A 23,203-nucleotide genomic window follows, 5' to 3' on the forward strand; every position below is an offset into this window, starting at 1 on the left:
TTCGGTGTCCATCCTAGTTTTATCGATTGTTTTTGCGAAGAAGAGGAGAAATGGCAAATGTAAAAGTAAACAGAAATGGACACTAGCAAGGAAAAGAAGGTTTTAAAGGTATTTTTTAATAAAATGTTAAGTTAAAATATATTTCTATTGCTTAATATAGCAGAAAAACGTGATCACGGTGGCACAGAGAAGAAACATAACTTTTCCTGGAGATGTGAAAATAACAAGCACAACAAATTTGACGGCTAATAATCTGAGATTTGCCTGTGTAAACGGGGTGATTAAAAAACGAGCTTTGATTGAGATAATATAGATATGTGAACATAGTTTTAAATAACCTAATGGAAGCGGTATGTCCGTGAAGAAGTTCTTGTTCAATTTTAAAATGGGGTAGTATCATTGGTCCACAGAAATGCAATATACAGAGGGGGCCAAATAAGACCTACCGATGTTAGACACGTATAACTTTTTTATTTTTCAATATTATTATTTTTTTTTTTCTTTTTGCATGGTATAGTTAATCTCTTGGAAAATCATACGCTATTCGTGTGAGACTTTGAAAGAAAAACACGATGTCAACGCTATGACAATTCAAGTTTTATTCTCGAGTATAAGAAACTTAAAGTACAGTGTAAGCACAGAAACAGAAAGATAAATGACAATGTCAAAGAAGATAATGAGTATGAATTAGGGTTGCATTTAGGAACGGTTAACAATTCGTTTAACACAACTAGCACAAATATCCACTAGGCATTGAAATGACAAAAAATATATGCCATTTAAAAAATGCCATGTAGAAATGGACATAATGATAATTTTTTTAACGTAATGACACGAACATTTTTTAATGCCCAACTTTGTCATTTGTCATTTTTGCCATTTAGGGCCAGTTTTTCAGTGCACGGCTGTAGTTTAACNGTCCACAGAAATGCAATATACAGAGGGGGCCAAATAAGACCTACCGATGTTAGACACGTATAACTTTTTTATTTTTCAATATTATTATTTTTTTTTTTCTTTTTGCATGGTATAGTTAATCTCTTGGAAAATCATACGCTATTCGTGTGAGACTTTGAAAGAAAAACACGATGTCAACGCTATGACAATTCAAGTTTTATTCTCGAGTATAAGAAACTTAAAGTACAGTGTAAGCACAGAAACAGAAAGATAAATGACAATGTCAAAGAAGATAATGAGTATGAATTAGGGTTGCATTTAGGAACGGTTAACAATTCGTTTAACACAACTAGCACAAATATCCACTAGGCATTGAAATGACAAAAAATATATGCCATTTAAAAAATGCCATGTAGAAATGGACATAATGATAATTTTTTTAACGTAATGACACGAACATTTTTTAATGCCCAACTTTGTCATTTGTCATTTTTGCCATTTAGGGCCAGTTTTTCAGTGCACGGCTGTAGTTTAACCTCAGTTTAAACGCCCGATATGGCTGGTTTAAACTAAGATCAGCCAATCAAATGTCAGCCAACTGTTCAATTTAAACTCAGTTTACTTAATCTAAGGCACTGAAAAACTGGCCCTTAATGCCTAGAGGAAACCCAGCATTACAATTGCATTTGTAGGCATTTAACAAGAATTGTCTTTACTCCGTTTAGTCGCCGTAAAGAAAGGAGCGCAATGGTACTGGTGTTTGATTTAACAGCGGGATTTTGTCTCTGAATGACTTCACGTGACGATTTCTACCTTGAATATATTTTGTTGCAATAGTATTGCCCCAACCGTTACATCGAATATGAGCCAAATCGGATAATAAATACGATTTTTAGTTTTATCTCGACTCCAGCGCCACCTGGCGTTTTAAGTTGTGAACCTTATTGTACTGGAACTTATAGGGAATTTACACGAGGCGATTTTTAGTTGAAAGCAACAATCGCCTAGTGTGAACTGCCTTTCAACTAATCGCTTTCAATGAAGTTGGTCGGCTGCCTACTTTCGTTCAACTTTTGGTTCAACTAATCGCCTGTGAAAGTTGAATCATATAAATTACCTATTACTGAAACACATACTAAAATTTCATTAAAATCGTTTCGGTCGTTTAAAAGGAGCTCACGCACAAACACAAGTACCGAATAATTATATATGTATTTACAGATACGTAAAAGTTGCAGTACGTTTGGAGGGCGCCACGCTCCCTTTTCTAATAACCCCCACTTGTCTCCATTAGTACCTATGGGATTGATTTCAAATATCTCCATACCAAGTTCCATGGCCCTACCACAAATACTTCCAGAGACATACGGAATGAAAAATTCGATTTGTATGGGAGATGCCACGCTTCCTTGACATGCCGAAATTGTTATCAGCCTATAACCATCCTTGGAAAGTCTGCAGTAGGTGTCCAAAAAATAGGATATAATTAGTAATGATAATAAGTATAGGTACCTTTCGAACTGTAAACCAAACATTCATTATCTTCTATGTATATCTATAATAAGTGTACCAAATTTTAAGCACATCGAACCATAACGAAGCTTTTTTCGAATGGATAGGTCCCTGGTTCCCATTCCGGAAAAAGTACACGTTTTCGGCCCCTGACATAGTGACTACTGAGAGCTATTCACAATCAAAATTTCACGAAAATCGGACCTGCCGTTCGCAAGATTACCAGGTACAAGAAAAATAACGGACTTCTCTTTATAAAGAGGATCGTATATGCTAATATAGAAAAAAAACTACCTATGTACCAGATTTCAAGCAAATCGGACCATATATGCGACTTTATCGAAAAGGCCTGATCAGACTCTGAGGTGACTCCACGCGTTGCAAGCATTGCACTTGACTGAGAGGGAGTTGTGGTGTAGTCGTCTCTGGCACACACAGCAGGCGTTAGTTTCTGACCCAGAGTTTGACGCAATGCCAGCCCTGATCAGAAGAGTACATAGCAGATGTAGCCATATGGACGAACAACGCTTGAGATATTTCACCGACCTCAACGAGGCTAGATCGCCGAAACACAACAACCTTTACTCGGGTAAAACCCGAGTCATTCCGGTGCGCAGAAGCGACTGTCGTGGGAATGAGTTGTGCCAGGCCTGCTTCTGGTCTATCTCCGCAGTTCTGCTTCTGCTATGCTTATGGGCGGAGGTCGACAACCTAGAACGATGTTGCCTTTACGAATGTTGAGGATCAGTCTAATTGCACCGCTGTGTAAGTGGTTGGTTGAGTGCTGTTCTGAAGCTCACTGTATGGAACGTATGGTCTATATAAGACTCGGTGTGGTTTGCTCATATATATGAATATATACAGCGAAAAATTCTTTCATATGCTGTCCCGCATGGATCAGTCTCGGGATCGGGATGTACGCTACCCGCCAAAATACATCTCTATGGGTAAAGTTTGACAGTTACGTTTTTCTTTCACCTGCCATCATGATTCAATAATACAAGGTTCGATAAACTGACAGTTGTCTCTCTCGCACCGCTCCCTTAGCAGTGGAACCGTGTTGCTTCTTTGCAAATTTACATGGAAACAGTGTAGCTTTGGTGTGAAATAAAAGTATAAGCTTTTGTGCTATATGTTTATTTGTATATGCATATGAAGCATATTTAACTGATGAAAACATAAGCATTGGATGTTTACATCAGTCTCATAGTAGTCTTATTTTAATTCTGAGTCATTTTGCAGTTTTTATACGGCTAAATAGCATATAAATTACGTAATTCACGTAGATATATCAATATTACGTTCAACATTTCGTTTAAAATGCCAGATTTCTTGCAAATACATTAGAATTTACGAAAGGAATTTCACTACTAATTGCCTACTTTGCGTACTTTTCTACTACCATTTTCGAAACAAGGGATTGCATTCTTGCCCTTTCTCTGTCCTTCGTAAATGCAACCTTTTGTAAGGGAGTGTCAAACCGCAGCTGTCAATAATTATCTAACCTTGTATTATTGAATCATGACCTGCCATAAGTTCACAATTATCAAAATTGACGACGTGTTTATTTTGTTGTTTTCTTCGACAATTGCAGCAGACAGTGGAAGTATTATTTCTAAATTTTCACAATTAATAGACTAATAGAGTAATAATCTGTGCAAAAATATAATTTCGAAATGAGTGCTGACTGGGATGAGATTAAACGTTTAGCTGCAGACTTCCAGAAGGCACAACTGACGTCGACTCTGCAACGGTAGGTGCATTGCAATTGCCAGCCTACCAAAAAACTAAACGATTTCTCCCAAACAAATTTACAGCCTTTCTGAGAGGAATTGTGTCGAAATTGTTACCTTATTGCTGGAAAAGAACCTACTCGAAGCCTTCTTTACCAACGATGGCAAGGAGTATATTACGCCGGAGCAACTAGAACGCGAAGTACAGGATGAACTGTATGTTAACGGCGGCCGTATAAATTTAGTGGAAGTCAGCAAGACACTGAATGTAGACTTATCGCGTGTAAGATAAATACACACTATACTTACATAAAGTGCATTTAAAGTTTTTCATATTCACAGATCGAAGAAATTGGTTCACGAATCGCTGAATCAGATACAGAAATATATTTCAAGTTGGGACAATTGATTAGTGAGCAGTACATCACTCGTATCGCCGAGGAAATAAACGAGCGACTGTCACAGAAAGGTGAAATAACAATCTCCGACCTAGCGCAACAATTTGATTTACCTTCGGACTTTCTACAGCATGATGTTGTCGAGAAGCATTTAGGCAAGATCATACGTGGGCGACAGGATCCTGCTAATCCTCGCGTATTCTTCACTCAAGCTTACATACAGCGTTGCAAAGCTAAAATACGTGGCGCTTTAAAGGCCATAACGCGTCCGACGAATGTTGCCACTATCTTGCAGCAAATTAATGTGCAAGAAAAAATCTTCCATTCTTTGTTTGATGAAATTGCGCCTGCTGGTAATGTGACATCTAAGCAGCCAAATGCACAATACATTCCACATATCTACACAAAGATGCAGGTAAGAAGCAAATATTCATTATATGCGTTGCATGTAGTATAATGCTATGTTATATATCCTACTATTATAAGGCCGACTGGGTCAATTCATTTTACAAACAAAACGGCTTTCTGGAGTACGAGGTCATTAGCAAGTTGGGTGTTTCTGAAGTGAAACAATTTATACGCAAGCAGTTTCCAAACGAAGACATTATTTACTTGAAACGCTGTGCCATTGGTTCTAAAATTATTGATCTGACGGTGCTCAGCTCATTGAATGAGTGCAGCGCTACGAAAAGCTTTGTAGACCTAGCCACCATACTGCCTTCTAATATGTCAGAGGAAGATATTGAAGAGGTTTTTGAGACGATAATTTCACGGAAGGGCACAGCACCGGGTAACTTTGTTTTCCTTCAAAGCATTGGTAAGCGAATCGCATTTTTTATAATCCTTATAAACCATTATATTTATTTAACGCCTCCAAAAGTATTTTCACAGCAATATTTGAATGACCTCATTCAGCCCTGTCACAATATTGCAAATGCCAACGCTAAAACTGCAGTTGAGAGTGGAGTTTACCAGCAATACTTAGCTGAGAAACAGCTTTCTGGCAAATCAAATTTTGTTCAAGACTTCGAGGATGATTCAAAGGCTGATAAGCGCGAAGAACGACGCAAGAAGGCTGCCACCGGTAAAGCAGGCGGGGGCAGCCAGGGGCGTGAAACTAAGACCAAGTCAACTAAGAAACACCAGCGTGGAGGGCGTGGTGCTGCTAATGCTGCAGATAGCGATGATGACCAAGATACACGTACAGGGTTAGGCAAGAAAGCGGCAAAGTCATTCGAATTAGTAAAAGTGGAAGATATAGCGAAGACCATCAACAAGACCTTGGAAGAGGAAGGATTGGAATATCTCTCCGACACAATTGCTGCACTTTATTACAGGTTCGTCATTTCGTTTATCAGTTGACCCATAGTCTTTAATGTTTCTGCTTCTCTATCTAAAGTCAATTAAATCAAATTGCACTCGCCAAGGCGCAGGAACTGTTCGAAGCAACTCCTCAAACTAATCGACGGCAGACACATGCTGCCATACAGGAGCGCATCAATACGTTAATCGTTGATTTGCGTTTATACGAGAAGGGTTTAAAGGTAAAAACTGAATATTTAGTAAATCCCAGTTTGTTACATTTTCTCTTGTATAGCTATTACCCGCCGACACGCAGACTCAGCTGATCAAATATTTGCTCAAATCCCTTGGCAATGATATTTGCAATGAACTGACCGCCTATATTGCTAGCGAAAGCAATTTAACTACGAAAATCACCAACCTCAATGTCGATCAACGCAATAAAATAGCACAAGAATGTGGTAGGAGTCCTTATAGGGTTTACATTTAAAAGAAAATATTAATAATTATTTTTTCAGATCCTCAATATAAACTAGTCTTGTTTGAACTCAACAAGGCGCTTAATAAAACAGTAGACGATTTTGTTGCTGCCACTGAGAGCGCGCTGAAAGCATGTAGCATGATCATCAAGAAAGTGGACAAGAAAAAAGATCGCCAACTGATACTGCAACACAGAGAAAAACTTCTCCAACAGCTGCAAGAGACCGTAGAACCCGCTTTGGTTCTGCACTTAGTATCTTTAATACTTTTTACAACAGTGACTGGTTGTATACTACATGCTTCCGGTAAATTCGTAGCACAAATATTGGCCTTTGTACGCCCCAGTTTGAGTAATGAGCAAAATGAACAACTTATGCAATACCACGGTGAGTAGTAAGATATTTTTGACTTGAACAACATTATTTTATTGAAAGTGTTTCGTCTTCACAGATCTTGTTTTAAAACTATTACAAGCTACGGAAGATAGCGATGAGGCGAAGCTCATAAGTGAACAGTTGCAAAGTCTACAGAATGCCATTAAGGAGTTGGCAGCATGCTATGAAAAGCCGGGCACCTCGAAAACAGAATAAATGCTGGTGCATATACAATATGAATAAACAATACCATTTTGGTAGTGATATGCCTTTTTGTAATGCAAGTCATTAATGAACATTTTTAACCATCGCTTGAAACTTATTTTTTTTATTTTTTATTTTGCAATAAATCTTCTTACATTTACGGGGTTATCGCAAAACCAATATCTGTGTTTAATTTAGGTGGGCGTACTATCATTTTAACATTTTCTATGTAGAGCGGTGTAGAATCATAAAGAAATAAACATCAAGTTTTTATGTCACAATGTATTATTTTTATTTGAAACTCTATGGAGTCTGAAAAAGTGCTTACAGCTATTTAATTAAACATCTACAATTATATAGCTAGGCCAACTACATAAACTATATACATAACGTATTCCAAAAGGAAACAAACTGCAAACGAAAGTCGTATTCAAGTGAATAACGGCGCGCTGCTGTTGTATAATTTGAGTATAAGTACCAAGTCATGTGCGAACTAATAGCTATGTAGCCGTTGCAGAATTTGCTTGGCCTTGTCGCAGGTTTGCCTAGAATTTCAGATAGAGTTGTTATAGATTTATGTCATGTATGTATGGTATGTAGTGAATTTTGAACCCTTTTTTCAATTACTTACATGAAAAGCGGATTCTTTGCATCGAATGCGTCCAAAGTCTGCTTGATGTAGGTAATTAGTAATTGCAAATTTTGCAGCGTTTCCGATTCCGGCTGTAGCCATACGGTTGGTAATGTATTAACAATTATATAAGCTTTACTTATCGCATCATTGGCTGTGCACACCTGTAAGATTGAAAATTAATAAAATGTAAGTTAGAAGTGGTTTATTATTTAAATATATATTTCTTTTTGTTACATACCCTCATAGCCAGTAGTAAATAACGGTTTAGCAATGAACCTATTGCTAGTTCACGCAAAGGTTTATCCGCAACAATGCCCTGCCAGCTAAGAAAATTTCGAAATAATTTCAGACCACTACAGAATTGGCGTTGGAAGAAAGAAGTCTTGGCCTCTTGTACTCTGAAGATCAATGGAAAATTGCAATTGTTTAATTAGCTTAGCTACTATACGGTGGTGTTTACTTACTGCTTAGGAAAAATTGGTATAAAGACGTCATTCTCTAATGCTAATTTCATTTTTTCTAAAATCTTTTCAAACAACTGCTGTAACTGCTTTGAAGTATCTTTCAGTGGGAAATCGCGACCCAAGCGGTTTATAAAGCCAATTAAACGCAATGTTTGTGTTGTCGATAGTGGATCCCAGCATTGATTGACTATATCTGCACAATAAATTTGAACAAATTAGCTAAGCATGTAAAGCATTGTGCCTTGATATTTAAATGCTTACCAGTAACTTTGGGTAATATAATTTTCTCAATGATTGTCGGTACTAAACTAACATCAACATCGAGCCGTAGAGACGTCTCGGTTTCATCCTCACTCCAAGCGTAAAGCATGCAAGCTGAATACCAATGCATTTTTTCAATATCTTTGTATTCTTCTAGCAGTGGTGACCAGGATAACATTTCAAATCGTACTAGAGGCCCCAAAATCTAGTAAACCAATAACAAAATTTATAATGCAAACGATTAGAAATGCACAACTCTTATATAAACACAATCGCTCAACTACACACCTTCGGCAAGCAGAGACTAACAAATGCATCTTTGTAAGAATTCATGTCGGTTTTGCGCCAAGCATAGAATTTCATTAAAATTAGTTCGACTTTATAAAAGTCATCGTTTACATCATTGAATATTGCCTCTGCCTCTTTATGAATTTGCTCTGTTCAAAGTAAAATCAAATATGAAATACAATTCAAATATTTGTTTCCGTTGAAAAATGCACACCCACCTAAATTACTTTGTAATTGTTCTTGGTATCGGTCCGATGTTTCATCGTCGCTGGACATGCCGTCTAAATGCGAAATGAGAAGTTCATTTTTCTCACGATCACAACGTCGGCGTGTACGTCTACCTTCACGCTCTGCAGCGCGGCGTACCTGTTCCTCCGATTCGGGGCCACGGCGTGAACCTGCAGGTTCTAAAGCAACGAAAACGAAGATTTTTACTTTAGTGACATGACCAATTGGAAATAAAATTTTGTTGCTTACTTGATGCCTCCGCCATTTCTTTAGCTTGATCGCGTATATCTTGTCGGCGGCGTTCGATGAGGAAATTCTGATGTTTTGAAAATACATGTAAACTGCGTTTCTCTAATTCATTAATTGTCGGGGTCTGAATCAGATATAAGGGAAAAGAAAATTGTTCTAAGTTTTTGTTACAACGCCCATGAAATTTTGGTTTTACAACCTTCTCAGTCAAACAGTCGATCAAATCCGCAGCATAGCACTTCAACTCTTGATAGAAACGATATTTTGCCGCCGCCGTTGGTGCCTTCTGTGTGCAATCCAATTCTTCAAGTTTTAGCACCTTTAACTCGTTCGCAATACGTTCGATATCCGACATATGTTTTTCGTTAACCTCACGCAACTTCATCAAACTGTTGAAAAAAAAGAGAAGTAAATTTCAAAGTCTTACCTAGTATAGGTCAATTAGAGAGCACTCTTAAGCTGCACATAAAACATACCGCGTTTGTATAGCATCGTGTATTTCATTTGGTGTGCGTAATGATACTGCTTTGCTCTTCTCCTTTTTTGTCTTCGTTGCTCCACTCAATATTTGCTGTGGCTTCTGTAGTGCGCTCTTTGCATATGCTTGCTCCAGCAGTGTTGATGTGGATTGTTGTTCTGGCGCATATTCCAACGCATTCGTACCGGTAGGCTTAATCATAAACCGCGAGAGTACTGCATCATGTTGAGCACTCACCAGTTGCGCACCAGTCACGCCTTTACGTATTTGTTGATTTTCCCATTCATGCATTTCTCGATCGGAATCCTCATCAGTATCTAGGAGTAGAAGTAGAAAATTGCGTGCTCCCGTAAATTGTTGTGTTTCAATCAAATGATTTGTGCAATAAACCAATATTAATAATAAAAATTGGCGCCATATTCCAGTTGACATTTAACTGGCATGTTTTTTTTTTAACTACGCAACGCTACATACAATCGTTGTTTTCCACCGCGTAAAATTGTTCACGTCGTTCCTCACGCTCCTTTTTGCCAGTTGCGACTGTCATGTCCATTCGTTCTTCATCATCCGAATTATCTCCTTCTACATCCTCGCGCGCCAATCGACTGCCCTTCTTAACTGGCTCTTTCGGTTCTTCGACGGGTATAAAGTCGCCTAGACACACAACCAAGCATTCCGAATTATTATTCAATTAACTCGTCTGAACAATTAGAAGTTAGCTTACCCTNCTTTTGAAAAGACATACCTTCCTCGCTGGACCACTGGCTTTGTACACATCCTGAAGTTTCTCCCACGCTGATTTAGAAGTCGTACAATTTTTTACATGTAGCAGCTCCGACGTCTTAACGTTCAAAGTTATTAAGGCTAATGCCTTGCCATCAGCTTTCCTGAACGCGACCTTTTCGGCCTCTGGAGTTTCCGGACATGTGGTGACCACCGGGTGCCAACAGTCCGCCGTGATCAAAAGGCTCCTCATCTGGACACACCAAGATGAAAAATTTTCGCCGTCCAATTTATCGATGCTGATATTCATTTTAAACAATTTAACAATTTACACATTTAACGATGGGACTGGGCCCATAACCCTTGTGAGACTTTGAAAGAAAAACACGATGTCAACGCTATGACAATTCAAGTTTTATTCTCGAGTATAAGAAACTTAAAGTACAGTGTAAGCACAGAAACAGAAAGATAAATGACAATGTCAAAGAAGATAATGAGTATGAATTAGGGTTGCATTTAGGAACGGTTAACAATTCGTTTAACACAACTAGCACAAATATCCACTAGGCATTGAAATGACAAAAAATATATGCCATTTAAAAAATGCCATGTAGAAATGGACATAATGATAATTTTTTTAACGTAATGACACGAACATTTTTTAATGCCCAACTTTGTCATTTGTCATTTTTGCCATTTAGGGCCAGTTTTTCAGTGCACGGCTGTAGTTTAACCTCAGTTTAAACGCCCGATATGGCTGGTTTAAACTAAGATCAGCCAATCAAATGTCAGCCAACTGTTCAATTTAAACTCAGTTTACTTAATCTAAGGCACTGAAAAACTGGCCCTTAATGCCTAGAGGAAACCCAGCATTACAATTGCATTTGTAGGCATTTAACAAGAATTGTCTTTACTCCGTTTAGTCGCCGTAAAGAAAGGAGCGCAATGGTACTGGTGTTTGATTTAACAGCGGGATTTTGTCTCTGAATGACTTCACGTGACGATTTCTACCTTGAATATATTTTGTTGCAATAGTATTGCCCCAACCGTTACATCGAATATGAGCCAAATCGGATAATAAATACGATTTTTAGTTTTATCTCGACTCCAGCGCCACCTGGCGTTTTAAGTTGTGAACCTTATTGTACTGGAACTTATAGGGAATTTACACGAGGCGATTTTTAGTTGAAAGCAACAATCGCCTAGTGTGAACTGCCTTTCAACTAATCGCTTTCAATGAAGTTGGTCGGCTGCCTACTTTCGTTCAACTTTTGGTTCAACTAATCGCCTGTGAAAGTTGAATCATATAAATTACCTATTACTGAAACACATACTAAAATTTCATTAAAATCGTTTCGGTCGTTTAAAAGGAGCTCACGCACAAACACAAGTACCGAATAATTATATATGTATTTACAGATACGTAAAAGTTGCAGTACGTTTGGAGGGCGCCACGCTCCCTTTTCTAATAACCCCCACTTGTCTCCATTAGTACCTATGGGATTGATTTCAAATATCTCCATACCAAGTTCCATGGCCCTACCACAAATACTTCCAGAGACATACGGAATGAAAAATTCGATTTGTATGGGAGATGCCACGCTTCCTTGACATGCCGAAATTGTTATCAGCCTATAACCATCCTTGGAAAGTCTGCAGTAGGTGTCCAAAAAATAGGATATAATTAGTAATGATAATAAGTATAGGTACCTTTCGAACTGTAAACCAAACATTCATTATCTTCTATGTATATCTATAATAAGTGTACCAAATTTTAAGCACATCGAACCATAACGAAGCTTTTTTCGAATGGATAGGTCCCTGGTTCCCATTCCGGAAAAAGTACACGTTTTCGGCCCCTGACATAGTGACTACTGAGAGCTATTCACAATCAAAATTTCACGAAAATCGGACCTGCCGTTCGCAAGATTACCAGGTACAAGAAAAATAACGGACTTCTCTTTATAAAGAGGATCGTATATGCTAATATAGAAAAAAAACTACCTATGTACCAGATTTCAAGCAAATCGGACCATATATGCGACTTTATCGAAAAGGCCTGATCAGACTCTGAGGTGACTCCACGCGTTGCAAGCATTGCACTTGACTGAGAGGGAGTTGTGGTGTAGTCGTCTCTGGCACACACAGCAGGCGTTAGTTTCTGACCCAGAGTTTGACGCAATGCCAGCCCTGATCAGAAGAGTACATAGCAGATGTAGCCATATGGACGAACAACGCTTGAGATATTTCACCGACCTCAACGAGGCTAGATCGCCGAAACACAACAACCTTTACTCGGGTAAAACCCGAGTCATTCCGGTGCGCAGAAGCGACTGTCGTGGGAATGAGTTGTGCCAGGCCTGCTTCTGGTCTATCTCCGCAGTTCTGCTTCTGCTATGCTTATGGGCGGAGGTCGACAACCTAGAACGATGTTGCCTTTACGAATGTTGAGGATCAGTCTAATTGCACCGCTGTGTAAGTGGTTGGTTGAGTGCTGTTCTGAAGCTCACTGTATGGAACGTATGGTCTATATAAGACTCGGTGTGGTTTGCTCATATATATGAATATATACAGCGAAAAATTCTTTCATATGCTGTCCCGCATGGATCAGTCTCGGGATCGGGATGTACGCTACCCGCCAAAATACATCTCTATGGATAAAGTTTGACAGTTACGTTTTTCTTTCACCTGCCATCATGATTCAATAATACAAGGTTCGATAAACTGACAGTTGTCTCTCTCGCACCGCTCCCTTAGCAGTGGAACCGTGTTGCTTCTTTGCAAATTTACATGGAAACAGTGTAGCTTTGGTGTGAAATAAAAGTATAAGCTTTTGTGCTATATGTTTATTTGTATATGCATATGAAGCATATTTAACTGATGAAAACATAAGCATTGGATGTTTACATCAGTCTCATAGTAGTCTTATTTTAATTCTGAGTCATTTTGCAGTTTTTATACGGCTAAATAGCATATAAATTACGTAATTCACGTAGATATATCAATATTACGTTCAACATTTCGTTTAAAATGCCAGATTTCTTGCAAATACATTAGAATTTACGAAAGGAATTTCACTACTAATTGCCTACTTTGCGTACTTTTCTACTACCATTTTCGAAACAAGGGATTGCATTCTTGCCCTTTCTCTGTCCTTCGTAAATGCAACCTTTTGTAAGGGAGTGTCAAACCGCAGCTGTCAATAATTATCTAACCTTGTATTATTGAATCATGACCTGCCATAAGTTCACAATTATCAAAATTGACGACGTGTTTATTTTGTTGTTTTCTTCGACAATTGCAGCAGACAGTGGAAGTATTATTTCTAAATTTTCACAATTAATAGACTAATAGAGTAATAATCTGTGCAAAAATATAATTTCGAAATGAGTGCTGACTGGGATGAGATTAAACGTTTAGCTGCAGACTTCCAGAAGGCACAACTGACGTCGACTCTGCAACGGTAGGTGCATTGCAATTGCCAGCCTACCAAAAAACTAAACGATTTCTCCCAAACAAATTTACAGCCTTTCTGAGAGGAATTGTGTCGAAATTGTTACCTTATTGCTGGAAAAGAACCTACTCGAAGCCTTCTTTACCAACGATGGCAAGGAGTATATTACGCCGGAGCAACTAGAACGCGAAGTACAGGATGAACTGTATGTTAACGGCGGCCGTATAAATTTAGTGGAAGTCAGCAAGACACTGAATGTAGACTTATCGCGTGTAAGATAAATACACACTATACTTACATAAAGTGCATTTAAAGTTTTTCATATTCACAGATCGAAGAAATTGGTTCACGAATCGCTGAATCAGATACAGAAATATATTTCAAGTTGGGACAATTGATTAGTGAGCAGTACATCACTCGTATCGCCGAGGAAATAAACGAGCGACTGTCACAGAAAGGTGAAATAACAATCTCCGACCTAGCGCAACAATTTGATTTACCTTCGGACTTTCTACAGCATGATGTTGTCGAGAAGCATTTAGGCAAGATCATACGTGGGCGACAGGATCCTGCTAATCCTCGCGTATTCTTCACTCAAGCTTACATACAGCGTTGCAAAGCTAAAATACGTGGCGCTTTAAAGGCCATAACGCGTCCGACGAATGTTGCCACTATCTTGCAGCAAATTAATGTGCAAGAAAAAATCTTCCATTCTTTGTTTGATGAAATTGCGCCTGCTGGTAATGTGACATCTAAGCAGCCAAATGCACAATACATTCCACATATCTACACAAAGATGCAGGTAAGAAGCAAATATTCATTATATGCGTTGCATGTAGTATAATGCTATGTTATATATCCTACTATTATAAGGCCGACTGGGTCAATTCATTTTACAAACAAAACGGCTTTCTGGAGTACGAGGTCATTAGCAAGTTGGGTGTTTCTGAAGTGAAACAATTTATACGCAAGCAGTTTCCAAACGAAGACATTATTTACTTGAAACGCTGTGCCATTGGTTCTAAAATTATTGATCTGACGGTGCTCAGCTCATTGAATGAGTGCAGCGCTACGAAAAGCTTTGTAGACCTAGCCACCATACTGCCTTCTAATATGTCAGAGGAAGATATTGAAGAGGTTTTTGAGACGATAATTTCACGGAAGGGCACAGCACCGGGTAACTTTGTTTTCCTTCAAAGCATTGGTAAGCGAATCGCATTTTTTATAATCCTTATAAACCATTATATTTATTTAACGCCTCCAAAAGTATTTTCACAGCAATATTTGAATGACCTCATTCAGCCCTGTCACAATATTGCAAATGCCAACGCTAAAACTGCAGTTGAGAGTGGAGTTTACCAGCAATACTTAGCTGAGAAACAGCTTTCTGGCAAATCAAATTTTGTTCAAGACTTCGAGGATGATTCAAAGGCTGATAAGCGCGAAGAACGACGCAAGAAGGCTGCCACCGGTAAAGCAGGCGGGGGCAGCCAGGGGCGTGAAACTAAGACCAAGTCAACTAAGAAACACCAGCGTGGAGGGCGTGGTGCTGCTAATGCTGCAGATAGCGATGATGACCAAGATACACGTACAGGGTTAGGCAAGAAAGCGGCAAAGTCATTCGAATTAGTAAAAGTGGAAGATATAGCGAAGACCATCAACAAGACCTTGGAAGAGGAAGGATTGGAATATCTCTCCGACACAATTGCTGCACTTTATTACAGGTTCGTCATTTCGTTTATCAGTTGACCCATAGTCTTTAATGTTTCTGCTTCTCTATCTAAAGTCAATTAAATCAAATTGCACTCGCCAAGGCGCAGGAACTGTTCGAAGCAACTCCTCAAACTAATCGACGGCAGACACATGCTGCCATACAGGAGCGCATCAATACGTTAATCGTTGATTTGCGTTTATACGAGAAGGGTTTAAAGGTAAAAACTGAATATTTAGTAAATCCCAGTTTGTTACATTTTCTCTTGTATAGCTATTACCCGCCGACACGCAGACTCAGCTGATCAAATATTTGCTCAAATCCCTTGGCAATGATATTTGCAATGAACTGACCGCCTATATTGCTAGCGAAAGCAATTTAACTACGAAAATCACCAACCTCAATGTCGATCAACGCAATAAAATAGCACAAGAATGTGGTAGGAGTCCTTATAGGGTTTACATTTAAAAGAAAATATTAATAATTATTTTTTCAGATCCTCAATATAAACTAGTCTTGTTTGAACTCAACAAGGCGCTTAATAAAACAGTAGACGATTTTGTTGCTGCCACTGAGAGCGCGCTGAAAGCATGTAGCATGATCATCAAGAAAGTGGACAAGAAAAAAGATCGCCAACTGATACTGCAACACAGAGAAAAACTTCTCCAACAGCTGCAAGAGACCGTAGAACCCGCTTTGGTTCTGCACTTAGTATCTTTAATACTTTTTACAACAGTGACTGGTTGTATACTACATGCTTCCGGTAAATTCGTAGCACAAATATTGGCCTTTGTACGCCCCAGTTTGAGTAATGAGCAAAATGAACAACTTATGCAATACCACGGTGAGTAGTAAGATATTTTTGACTTGAACAACATTATTTTATTGAAAGTGTTTCGTCTTCACAGATCTTGTTTTAAAACTATTACAAGCTACGGAAGATAGCGATGAGGCGAAGCTCATAAGTGAACAGTTGCAAAGTCTACAGAATGCCATTAAGGAGTTGGCAGCATGCTATGAAAAGCCGGGCACCTCGAAAACAGAATAAATGCTGGTGCATATACAATATGAATAAACAATACCATTTTGGTAGTGATATGCCTTTTTGTAATGCAAGTCATTAATGAACATTTTTAACCATCGCTTGAAACTTATTTTTTTTATTTTTTATTTTGCAATAAATCTTCTTACATTTACGGGGTTATCGCAAAACCAATATCTGTGTTTAATTTAGGTGGGCGTACTATCATTTTAACATTTTCTATGTAGAGCGGTGTAGAATCATAAAGAAATAAACATCAAGTTTTTATGTCACAATGTATTATTTTTATTTGAAACTCTATGGAGTCTGAAAAAGTGCTTACAGCTATTTAATTAAACATCTACAATTATATAGCTAGGCCAACTACATAAACTATATACATAACGTATTCCAAAAGGAAACAAACTGCAAACGAAAGTCGTATTCAAGTGAATAACGGCGCGCTGCTGTTGTATAATTTGAGTATAAGTACCAAGTCATGTGCGAACTAATAGCTATGTAGCCGTTGCAGAATTTGCTTGGCCTTGTCGCAGGTTTGCCTAGAATTTCAGATAGAGTTGTTATAGATTTATGTCATGTATGTATGGTATGTAGTGAATTTTGAACCCTTTTTTCAATTACTTACATGAAAAGCGGATTCTTTGCATCGAATGCGTCCAAAGTCTGCTTGATGTAGGTAATTAGTAATTGCAAATTTTGCAGCGTTTCCGATTCCGGCTGTAGCCATACGGTTGGTAATGTATTAACAATTATATAAGCTTTACTTATCGCATCATTGGCTGTGCACACCTGTAAGATTGAAAATTAATAAAATGTAAGTTAGAAGTGGTTTATTATTTAAATATATATTTCTTTTTGTTACATACCCTCATAGCCAGTAGTAAATAACGGTTTAGCAATGAACCTATTGCTAGTTCACGCAAAGGTTTATCCGCAACAATGCCCTGCCAGCTAAGAAAATTTCGAAATAATTTCAGACCACTACAGAATTGGCGTTGGAAGAAAGAAGTCTTGGCCTCTTGTACTCTGAAGATCAATGGAAAATTGCAATTGTTTAATTAGCTTAGCTACTATACGGTGGTGTTTACTTACTGCTTAGGAAAAATTGGTATAAAGACGTCATTCTCTAATGCTAATTTCATTTTTTCTAAAATCTTTTCAAACAACTGCTGTAACTGCTTTGAAGTATCTTTCAGTGGGAAATCGCGACCCAAGCGGTTTATAAAGCCAATTAAACGCAATGTTTGTGTTGTCGATAGTGGATCCCAGCATTGATTGACTATATCTGCACAATAAATTTGAACAAATTAGCTAAGCATGTAAAGCATTGTGCCTTGATATTTAAATGCTTACCAGTAACTTTGGGTAATATAATTTTCTCAATGATTGTCGGTACTAAACTAACATCAACATCGAGCCGTAGAGACGTCTCGGTTTCATCCTCACTCCAAGCGTAAAGCATGCAAGCTGAATACCAATGCATTTTTTCAATATCTTTGTATTCTTCTAGCAGTGGTGACCAGGATAACATTTCAAATCGTACTAGAGGCCCCAAAATCTAGTAAACCAATAACAAAATTTATAATGCAAACGATTAGAAATGCACAACTCTTATATAAACACAATCGCTCAACTACACACCTTCGGCAAGCAGAGACTAACAAATGCATCTTTGTAAGAATTCATGTCGGTTTTGCGCCAAGCATAGAATTTCATTAAAATTAGTTCGACTTTATAAAAGTCATCGTTTACATCATTGAATATTGCCTCTGCCTCTTTATGAATTTGCTCTGTTCAAAGTAAAATCAAATATGAAATACAATTCAAATATTTGTTTCCGTTGAAAAATGCACACCCACCTAAATTACTTTGTAATTGTTCTTGGTATCGGTCCGATGTTTCATCGTCGCTGGACATGCCGTCTAAATGCGAAATGAGAAGTTCATTTTTCTCACGATCACAACGTCGGCGTGTACGTCTACCTTCACGCTCTGCAGCGCGGCGTACCTGTTCCTCCGATTCGGGGCCACGGCGTGAACCTGCAGGTTCTAAAGCAACGAAAACGAAGATTTTTACTTTAGTGACATGACCAATTGGAAATAAAATTTTGTTGCTTACTTGATGCCTCCGCCATTTCTTTAGCTTGATCGCGTATATCTTGTCGGCGGCGTTCGATGAGGAAATTCTGATGTTTTGAAAATACATGTAAACTGCGTTTCTCTAATTCATTAATTGTCGGGGTCTGAATCAGATATAAGGGAAAAGAAAATTGTTCTAAGTTTTTGTTACAACGCCCATGAAATTTTGGTTTTACAACCTTCTCAGTCAAACAGTCGATCAAATCCGCAGCATAGCACTTCAACTCTTGATAGAAACGATATTTTGCCGCCGCCGTTGGTGCCTTCTGTGTGCAATCCAATTCTTCAAGTTTTAGCACCTTTAACTCGTTCGCAATACGTTCGATATCCGACATATGTTTTTCGTTAACCTCACGCAACTTCATCAAACTGTTGAAAAAAAAGAGAAGTAAATTTCAAAGTCTTACCTAGTATAGGTCAATTAGAGAGCACTCTTAAGCTGCACATAAAACATACCGCGTTTGTATAGCATCGTGTATTTCATTTGGTGTGCGTAATGATACTGCTTTGCTCTTCTCCTTTTTTGTCTTCGTTGCTCCACTCAATATTTGCTGTGGCTTCTGTAGTGCGCTCTTTGCATATGCTTGCTCCAGCAGTGTTGATGTGGATTGTTGTTCTGGCGCATATTCCAACGCATTCGTACCGGTAGGCTTAATCATAAACCGCGAGAGTACTGCATCATGTTGAGCACTCACCAGTTGCGCACCAGTCACGCCTTTACGTATTTGTTGATTTTCCCATTCATGCATTTCTCGATCGGAATCCTCATCAGTATCTAGGAGTAGAAGTAGAAAATTGCGTGCTCCCGTAAATTGTTGTGTTTCAATCAAATGATTTGTGCAATAAACCAATATTAATAATAAAAATTGGCGCCATATTCCAGTTGACATTTAACTGGCATGTTTTTTTTTTAACTACGCAACGCTACATACAATCGTTGTTTTCCACCGCGTAAAATTGTTCACGTCGTTCCTCACGCTCCTTTTTGCCAGTTGCGACTGTCATGTCCATTCGTTCTTCATCATCCGAATTATCTCCTTCTACATCCTCGCGCGCCAATCGACTGCCCTTCTTAACTGGCTCTTTCGGTTCTTCGACGGGTATAAAGTCGCCTAGACACACAACCAAGCATTCCGAATTATTATTCAATTAACTCGTCTGAACAATTAGAAGTTAGCTTACCCTGCTCTCTAGCCTTTTGACGACGTTTTCGCGCTGCGTGTATCATGGCCGCATCCGGTATAGAACCACTTTCTAACATTTGTTTCAAGTGTTCAGGCTTAGAGAAACGATGTTTGTCATCAGGATCATCTTCTTCCTCTTCTGGCTCATCCTCATCCGACATATCGTTGCGGCCTGCACATATTGCGGCGCGTCCATTAAGAATAACATCAGGCTCAGATTTTTTAACAACGAGCTGTGGACAATATCGTACAAGGACAATGTTAATATACTTAAAGGGAAATCCGGTTTTACTTTAAAAACAAGTTATAGAAAAGGAGATGACAATTTTGTTTCTACAAAAGCAAAAATTTTTGGGAAAAGTTTCCATACAATTTAATTGTGGCATGTCTTAAGGTCTGACGATTTTTGATTCCATATTTAATACCGTGGATTGGCAACTATCAAATTGTTTTGTTTGAATTAATAAGCACTAGAGCACTAAATTGGCAGCTCTTGAAAAGAGATATTAGCAACAAAAACCACTCCATGCAAGTTAACTTATATACATATGCACATATTTATTCAAGCCTTAAGAAACATTGAATATAATGTTGCTTAGTTTTTGTTGCTTGATAAATTAATTAATACTAAAAATTAAATTAATTTTAAAAAATAGTTACAAAATCTTATTAAAATATTTATACAACATATATAGTTTTAAAACGTACACAATTGTAGAGTAACCCTTTTAGGCGCAAAATTCACAAACTCCACCTAAATAATTTTTCGTACCCCTTTCGAACCTATTCTTTTTTTATTTTTATTAATTTGCGCCGAAAAGGACTACCAAAAGAACCCAAAACGGTGATTAAAAAAATGTGTTTACTTCACCGTATTAGTCTGTACAATATTTCTAAGAAAAGCATTTCGCAATTGATTGCTGCCAAATTTTAATGATTTAGTTATCTAATAAAACAGGAATTAAAGTCAGATAATATCGTGAAAAATCCACTTCCTTATTCCGGGATATATCTTTATAATTACAACATTGTATGGTGCAATTGCGTATTTTATATAAATTATGTATATATGGTCTTTTGTCAGCGAATGCGAAATGCTTCTCCCGCTTTTTTCTCAAAGCCTTAGCAGCTTTGTCGCATATGAACACTCCACGTACCATGTACTGTGAAGCGCTGCGCGAAAAAAGCTTTTATATTTTTCTCACTTGGAAATTTTTTATTCTTTTTTATATAAAAACATGTAGGGAAATTGATAATAATAACCTTACCACAAAGTCGTCTGTGCGTATTTCTGTTTGGATACTATCAGATTTTTTACTTTTACACTGCTCAGCAGCAGATGCTGAGGCAATGCCTACGGCTTTTCCGCCCATGGTTGCCAGCGTGGTTGTACCCTTATATTTATTGCTAGAGGTTGTTGCTGAACCTAAATTGTAAGAAATATTATTGCTGCTGCCACCAGTAGATCTTCCATTATCGATACGGTCATGCGATTGCTGCCGATCGCGTTGTCTACTTGTCGAGCTGCCACCGGTAACACCGAAACTAGAACCTGCCGTAGACTGTGAACTTTGGCGTTCCTCTTTTCGTTTTCTGCGCCGCTCGCGATCCAGCATTCGCATAATTTTTTTGCTGTTTGATGATTTGCGAACTTGAAATACCTCCGTATCCTCCTCTGCAAATCCATAAAAGATTGTATGTTAAAAAAAGGAAGTACGTGTGCTGTTGTAACTGATTAAATGAAATGATATTGATTTTACACCATAAACACACACATCCCGAAACTACCCAATCGCTAAATGATTCCTTACCGTCGTCTGCAAAACTTAAAAGCGCTTTAGGTTTCTGCTCCTCGACTTTTTCTACTTTACTAGCGGATTTTTTGCTACCGCCATCTTTATTCTTTTTATTAATCTGCACCGGTTGTTCTCTATCAATGTCCATTTCCATTGTATCTGCTGCATTTTCTTCGTCATCCAAAGTGCTAAACACACGCCGCTGAATTTTCTTTGGTTTTCGGAAGAGCGACATTGTTGTTATTGTTGCTTATTCTCAAAGTAATGTTGATCAATTTTGTAATATATTAACTAAGAAAACTTTTGAAATACAATAAAATATGAGAAAAAGTGGAAAACTATTCCTCGTCTGGCCTAAATAGGGATGTTCCGATACAAGTAAATACGAGTATGTACTCGATACTTTTGTCTCGATACCAACTATTTTTTTTACTCGAATCATTGTTTCGATACCTACTTGGGATCGAAAGAAAAGTACTTCTATCGAATCGATTTGAATATTGTCGGCTATATTTTTCTATGGAAAATAATCGGGCAGGTTCTGTAATTCACTTCCGAGTGAATTTCAATCCCTGCCAATTTGAATTCAAAGCGAGTTTGATTGAAATTCACTCGAAAGTGAATTGCCTGAATATGAAAAATAATTGCTTAAAGCAATGGTACCGCCAAAATCTAAAGTGTGGATATATTTTTACAAAGTTAGTAATACCACAGCAAAGTGCGAGCAACGCTTTGTAACCGTAAAGTTTTGTGGGAATCTTTCAAAGGTGGAATTTTTTCTCTAAGTAATAGTATTACTTCTAGTGTTACTAATAAAAATAAACACACCGATACCTCAACTGAAAATATATTGAATCGGCAGCTGAGAGGGCGTTTTTGAACCAAATTCTGAAATAGGGTGTTCTTGAAAAGTTTTCTGAGGTATGGCGTTTTTTAATCAAATTCGAACTGGTTGCCGAGATAGGTCGACCTTCCACTCAGGTGTCGCAAAAGGTATGTCACAGATAACGCCTGAAAATTACTTTCGCTTTGTTGCATTAAAAGGATGAAAAATTATCGATATAACTAGGTATCGATACATTCGGTTCACTCATAAACGTAGTATCGAAATAGCGGTTTGTATTAACTCATTTGAGAAGGTATCGATACTTTGAGGGTATCGGAACGTCCCTAGGCCTAAAATTTGCAAATTTTCTTGTCTGACGTTTGTACATTTTTGACAATCAAGCGTACTTGATGTGGCCATATTGCCAGGAATCCGCGAACTAGTAATAAATCGATTATTCGATAAATCTAAAACCACATTCGGGTCAGGAACGGAAGTGAATTTTGAAAATGCACCCAATTTGAAAAAAAAAACCTAACCGCTGTTAAATGTACTTAAAACATAAATGAAGCTGGTCACTTTTCGTTTCCGTGTATTTACCACGGGCGGATTAAAATATTTGGGTATATGGAATTCGACAAATCTTTGTGATTAGTAATAAGAGAAATCACGGAAAACTAGCTCCGTCCGAATTGAGAAGAGACTCATCGGGATTTTCGAAAGGCCAATGCAAGGCGAATTTATACAAGTTGGTGTTACTGGCGGAAATGATGTGTTTGTTGTAAACAAGGTGAATTCATATTACAACAAACACATAATTTTGACAT

The 23,203-nt window shown here is 38.0% G+C and overlaps 4 protein-coding genes across 7 annotated transcripts; 2 read left to right on the top strand and 2 right to left on the bottom strand.

The window, feature by feature from the left end:
• Positions 1-3,939: 3,939 nt before the first annotated feature.
• On the top strand, positions 3,940-7,080 carry LOC108359480 (E3 UFM1-protein ligase 1 homolog). 2 transcript variants are annotated; one of them, XM_017611361.1, is made up of 9 exons: positions 3,940-4,162; positions 4,227-4,425; positions 4,485-4,955; positions 5,027-5,357; positions 5,421-5,877; positions 5,940-6,084; positions 6,138-6,303; positions 6,361-6,708; positions 6,773-7,080. In XM_017611361.1, exons 1-9 carry the CDS (start codon positions 4,086-4,088, stop codon positions 6,910-6,912), a joined length of 2,334 nt encoding a protein of 777 aa, XP_017466850.1. In that variant the 5' UTR covers positions 3,940-4,085; the 3' UTR covers positions 6,913-7,080. The 2 variants fall into 2 exon arrangements, with proteins under 2 accessions (XP_017466850.1, XP_017466851.1); XM_017611362.1 differs by having other exon boundaries at positions 6,138-6,300.
• Positions 7,081-7,165: 85 nt separating this feature from the next.
• LOC108359482 (PAX3- and PAX7-binding protein 1-like) lies at positions 7,166-9,958 on the bottom strand. The gene is made up of 10 exons (XM_017611363.1): positions 9,501-9,958; positions 9,224-9,413; positions 9,025-9,148; positions 8,766-8,954; positions 8,548-8,696; positions 8,260-8,464; positions 7,999-8,191; positions 7,773-7,932; positions 7,532-7,695; positions 7,166-7,445 (listed from the first exon to the last, which is right to left on the bottom strand). The coding sequence occupies exons 1-10, from the start codon at positions 9,932-9,934 to the stop codon at positions 7,394-7,396; spliced, it is 1,860 nt and encodes a 619-aa protein (XP_017466852.1). The 5' UTR covers positions 9,935-9,958; the 3' UTR covers positions 7,166-7,393.
• On the bottom strand, positions 9,954-21,938 carry LOC108359478 (PAX3- and PAX7-binding protein 1). Of its 2 annotated transcripts, XM_017611357.1 has the most exons (14): positions 21,566-21,785; positions 21,023-21,429; positions 19,753-19,987; positions 19,503-19,682; positions 19,027-19,345; positions 18,750-18,939; positions 18,551-18,674; positions 18,292-18,480; positions 18,074-18,222; positions 17,786-17,990; positions 17,525-17,717; positions 17,299-17,458; positions 17,058-17,221; positions 16,692-16,971 (listed from the first exon to the last, which is right to left on the bottom strand). In XM_017611357.1, exons 1-14 carry the CDS (start codon positions 21,783-21,785, stop codon positions 16,920-16,922), a joined length of 2,787 nt encoding a protein of 928 aa, XP_017466846.1. In that variant the 3' UTR covers positions 16,692-16,919. The 2 variants fall into 2 exon arrangements, with proteins under 2 accessions (XP_017466847.1, XP_017466846.1); XM_017611358.1 differs by lacking the exons at positions 16,692-16,971; positions 17,058-17,221; positions 17,299-17,458; ... (6 more) ...; positions 19,027-19,345; positions 19,503-19,682 and adding exons at positions 9,954-10,156; positions 12,972-12,977 and having other exon boundaries at positions 21,566-21,938.
• On the top strand, positions 13,466-16,606 carry LOC108359479 (E3 UFM1-protein ligase 1 homolog). Of its 2 annotated transcripts, none has more exons than XM_017611359.1 (9): positions 13,466-13,688; positions 13,753-13,951; positions 14,011-14,481; positions 14,553-14,883; positions 14,947-15,403; positions 15,466-15,610; positions 15,664-15,829; positions 15,887-16,234; positions 16,299-16,606. In XM_017611359.1, exons 1-9 carry the CDS (start codon positions 13,612-13,614, stop codon positions 16,436-16,438), a joined length of 2,334 nt encoding a protein of 777 aa, XP_017466848.1. In that variant the 5' UTR covers positions 13,466-13,611; the 3' UTR covers positions 16,439-16,606. The 2 variants fall into 2 exon arrangements, with proteins under 2 accessions (XP_017466848.1, XP_017466849.1); XM_017611360.1 differs by having other exon boundaries at positions 15,664-15,826.
• Positions 21,939-23,203: the final 1,265 nt, after the last annotated feature.

This window comes from Rhagoletis zephyria, unplaced genomic scaffold (genome assembly GCF_001687245.7).
Source record: "Rhagoletis zephyria isolate East Lansing unplaced genomic scaffold, Rhagoletis_zephyria_1.1 Rzeph_scaffold_00398, whole genome shotgun sequence".
Taxonomy (NCBI): domain Eukaryota; kingdom Metazoa; phylum Arthropoda; class Insecta; order Diptera; family Tephritidae; genus Rhagoletis; species Rhagoletis zephyria.

What these genes read in the sequence shown, in the direction of transcription:
- LOC108359480 (XM_017611361.1), top strand. Translation starts at nt 4,086, where the DNA reads ATGAGTGCTGACTGGGATGAGATTAAACGTTTAGCTGCAGACTTCCAG. An exon ending in ATTGCTGCACTTTATTACAG is followed by an intron (nt 5,878 to 5,939) that starts GTTCGTCATTTC and finishes CTCTATCTAAAG; the next exon opens with TCAATTAAATCAAATTGCAC. An exon ending in ACAACTTATGCAATACCACG is followed by an intron (nt 6,709 to 6,772) that starts GTGAGTAGTAAG and finishes TCGTCTTCACAG; the next exon opens with ATCTTGTTTTAAAACTATTA.
- LOC108359482 (XM_017611363.1), bottom strand. Translation starts at nt 9,934, where the DNA reads ATGTCAACTGGAATATGGCGCCAATTTTTATTATTAATATTGGTTTAT. An exon ending in TTAGTCTCTGCTTGCCGAAG is followed by an intron (nt 8,465 to 8,547) that starts GTGTGTAGTTGA and finishes TTGGTTTACTAG; the next exon opens with ATTTTGGGGCCTCTAGTACG. An exon ending in GCAAAGAATCCGCTTTTCAT is followed by an intron (nt 7,446 to 7,531) that starts GTAAGTAATTGA and finishes CTGAAATTCTAG; the next exon opens with GCAAACCTGCGACAAGGCCA.
- LOC108359479 (XM_017611359.1), top strand. Translation starts at nt 13,612, where the DNA reads ATGAGTGCTGACTGGGATGAGATTAAACGTTTAGCTGCAGACTTCCAG. An exon ending in TGAATGTAGACTTATCGCGT is followed by an intron (nt 13,952 to 14,010) that starts GTAAGATAAATA and finishes TCATATTCACAG; the next exon opens with ATCGAAGAAATTGGTTCACG. An exon ending in TAAAATAGCACAAGAATGTG is followed by an intron (nt 15,830 to 15,886) that starts GTAGGAGTCCTT and finishes TTATTTTTTCAG; the next exon opens with ATCCTCAATATAAACTAGTC.
- LOC108359478 (XM_017611357.1), bottom strand. Translation starts at nt 21,785, where the DNA reads ATGTCGCTCTTCCGAAAACCAAAGAAAATTCAGCGGCGTGTGTTTAGC. An exon ending in CACGATGCTATACAAACGCG is followed by an intron (nt 18,940 to 19,026) that starts GTATGTTTTATG and finishes TTTTTTCAACAG; the next exon opens with TTTGATGAAGTTGCGTGAGG. An exon ending in ATACCAATTTTTCCTAAGCA is followed by an intron (nt 17,459 to 17,524) that starts GTAAGTAAACAC and finishes ATTGATCTTCAG; the next exon opens with AGTACAAGAGGCCAAGACTT.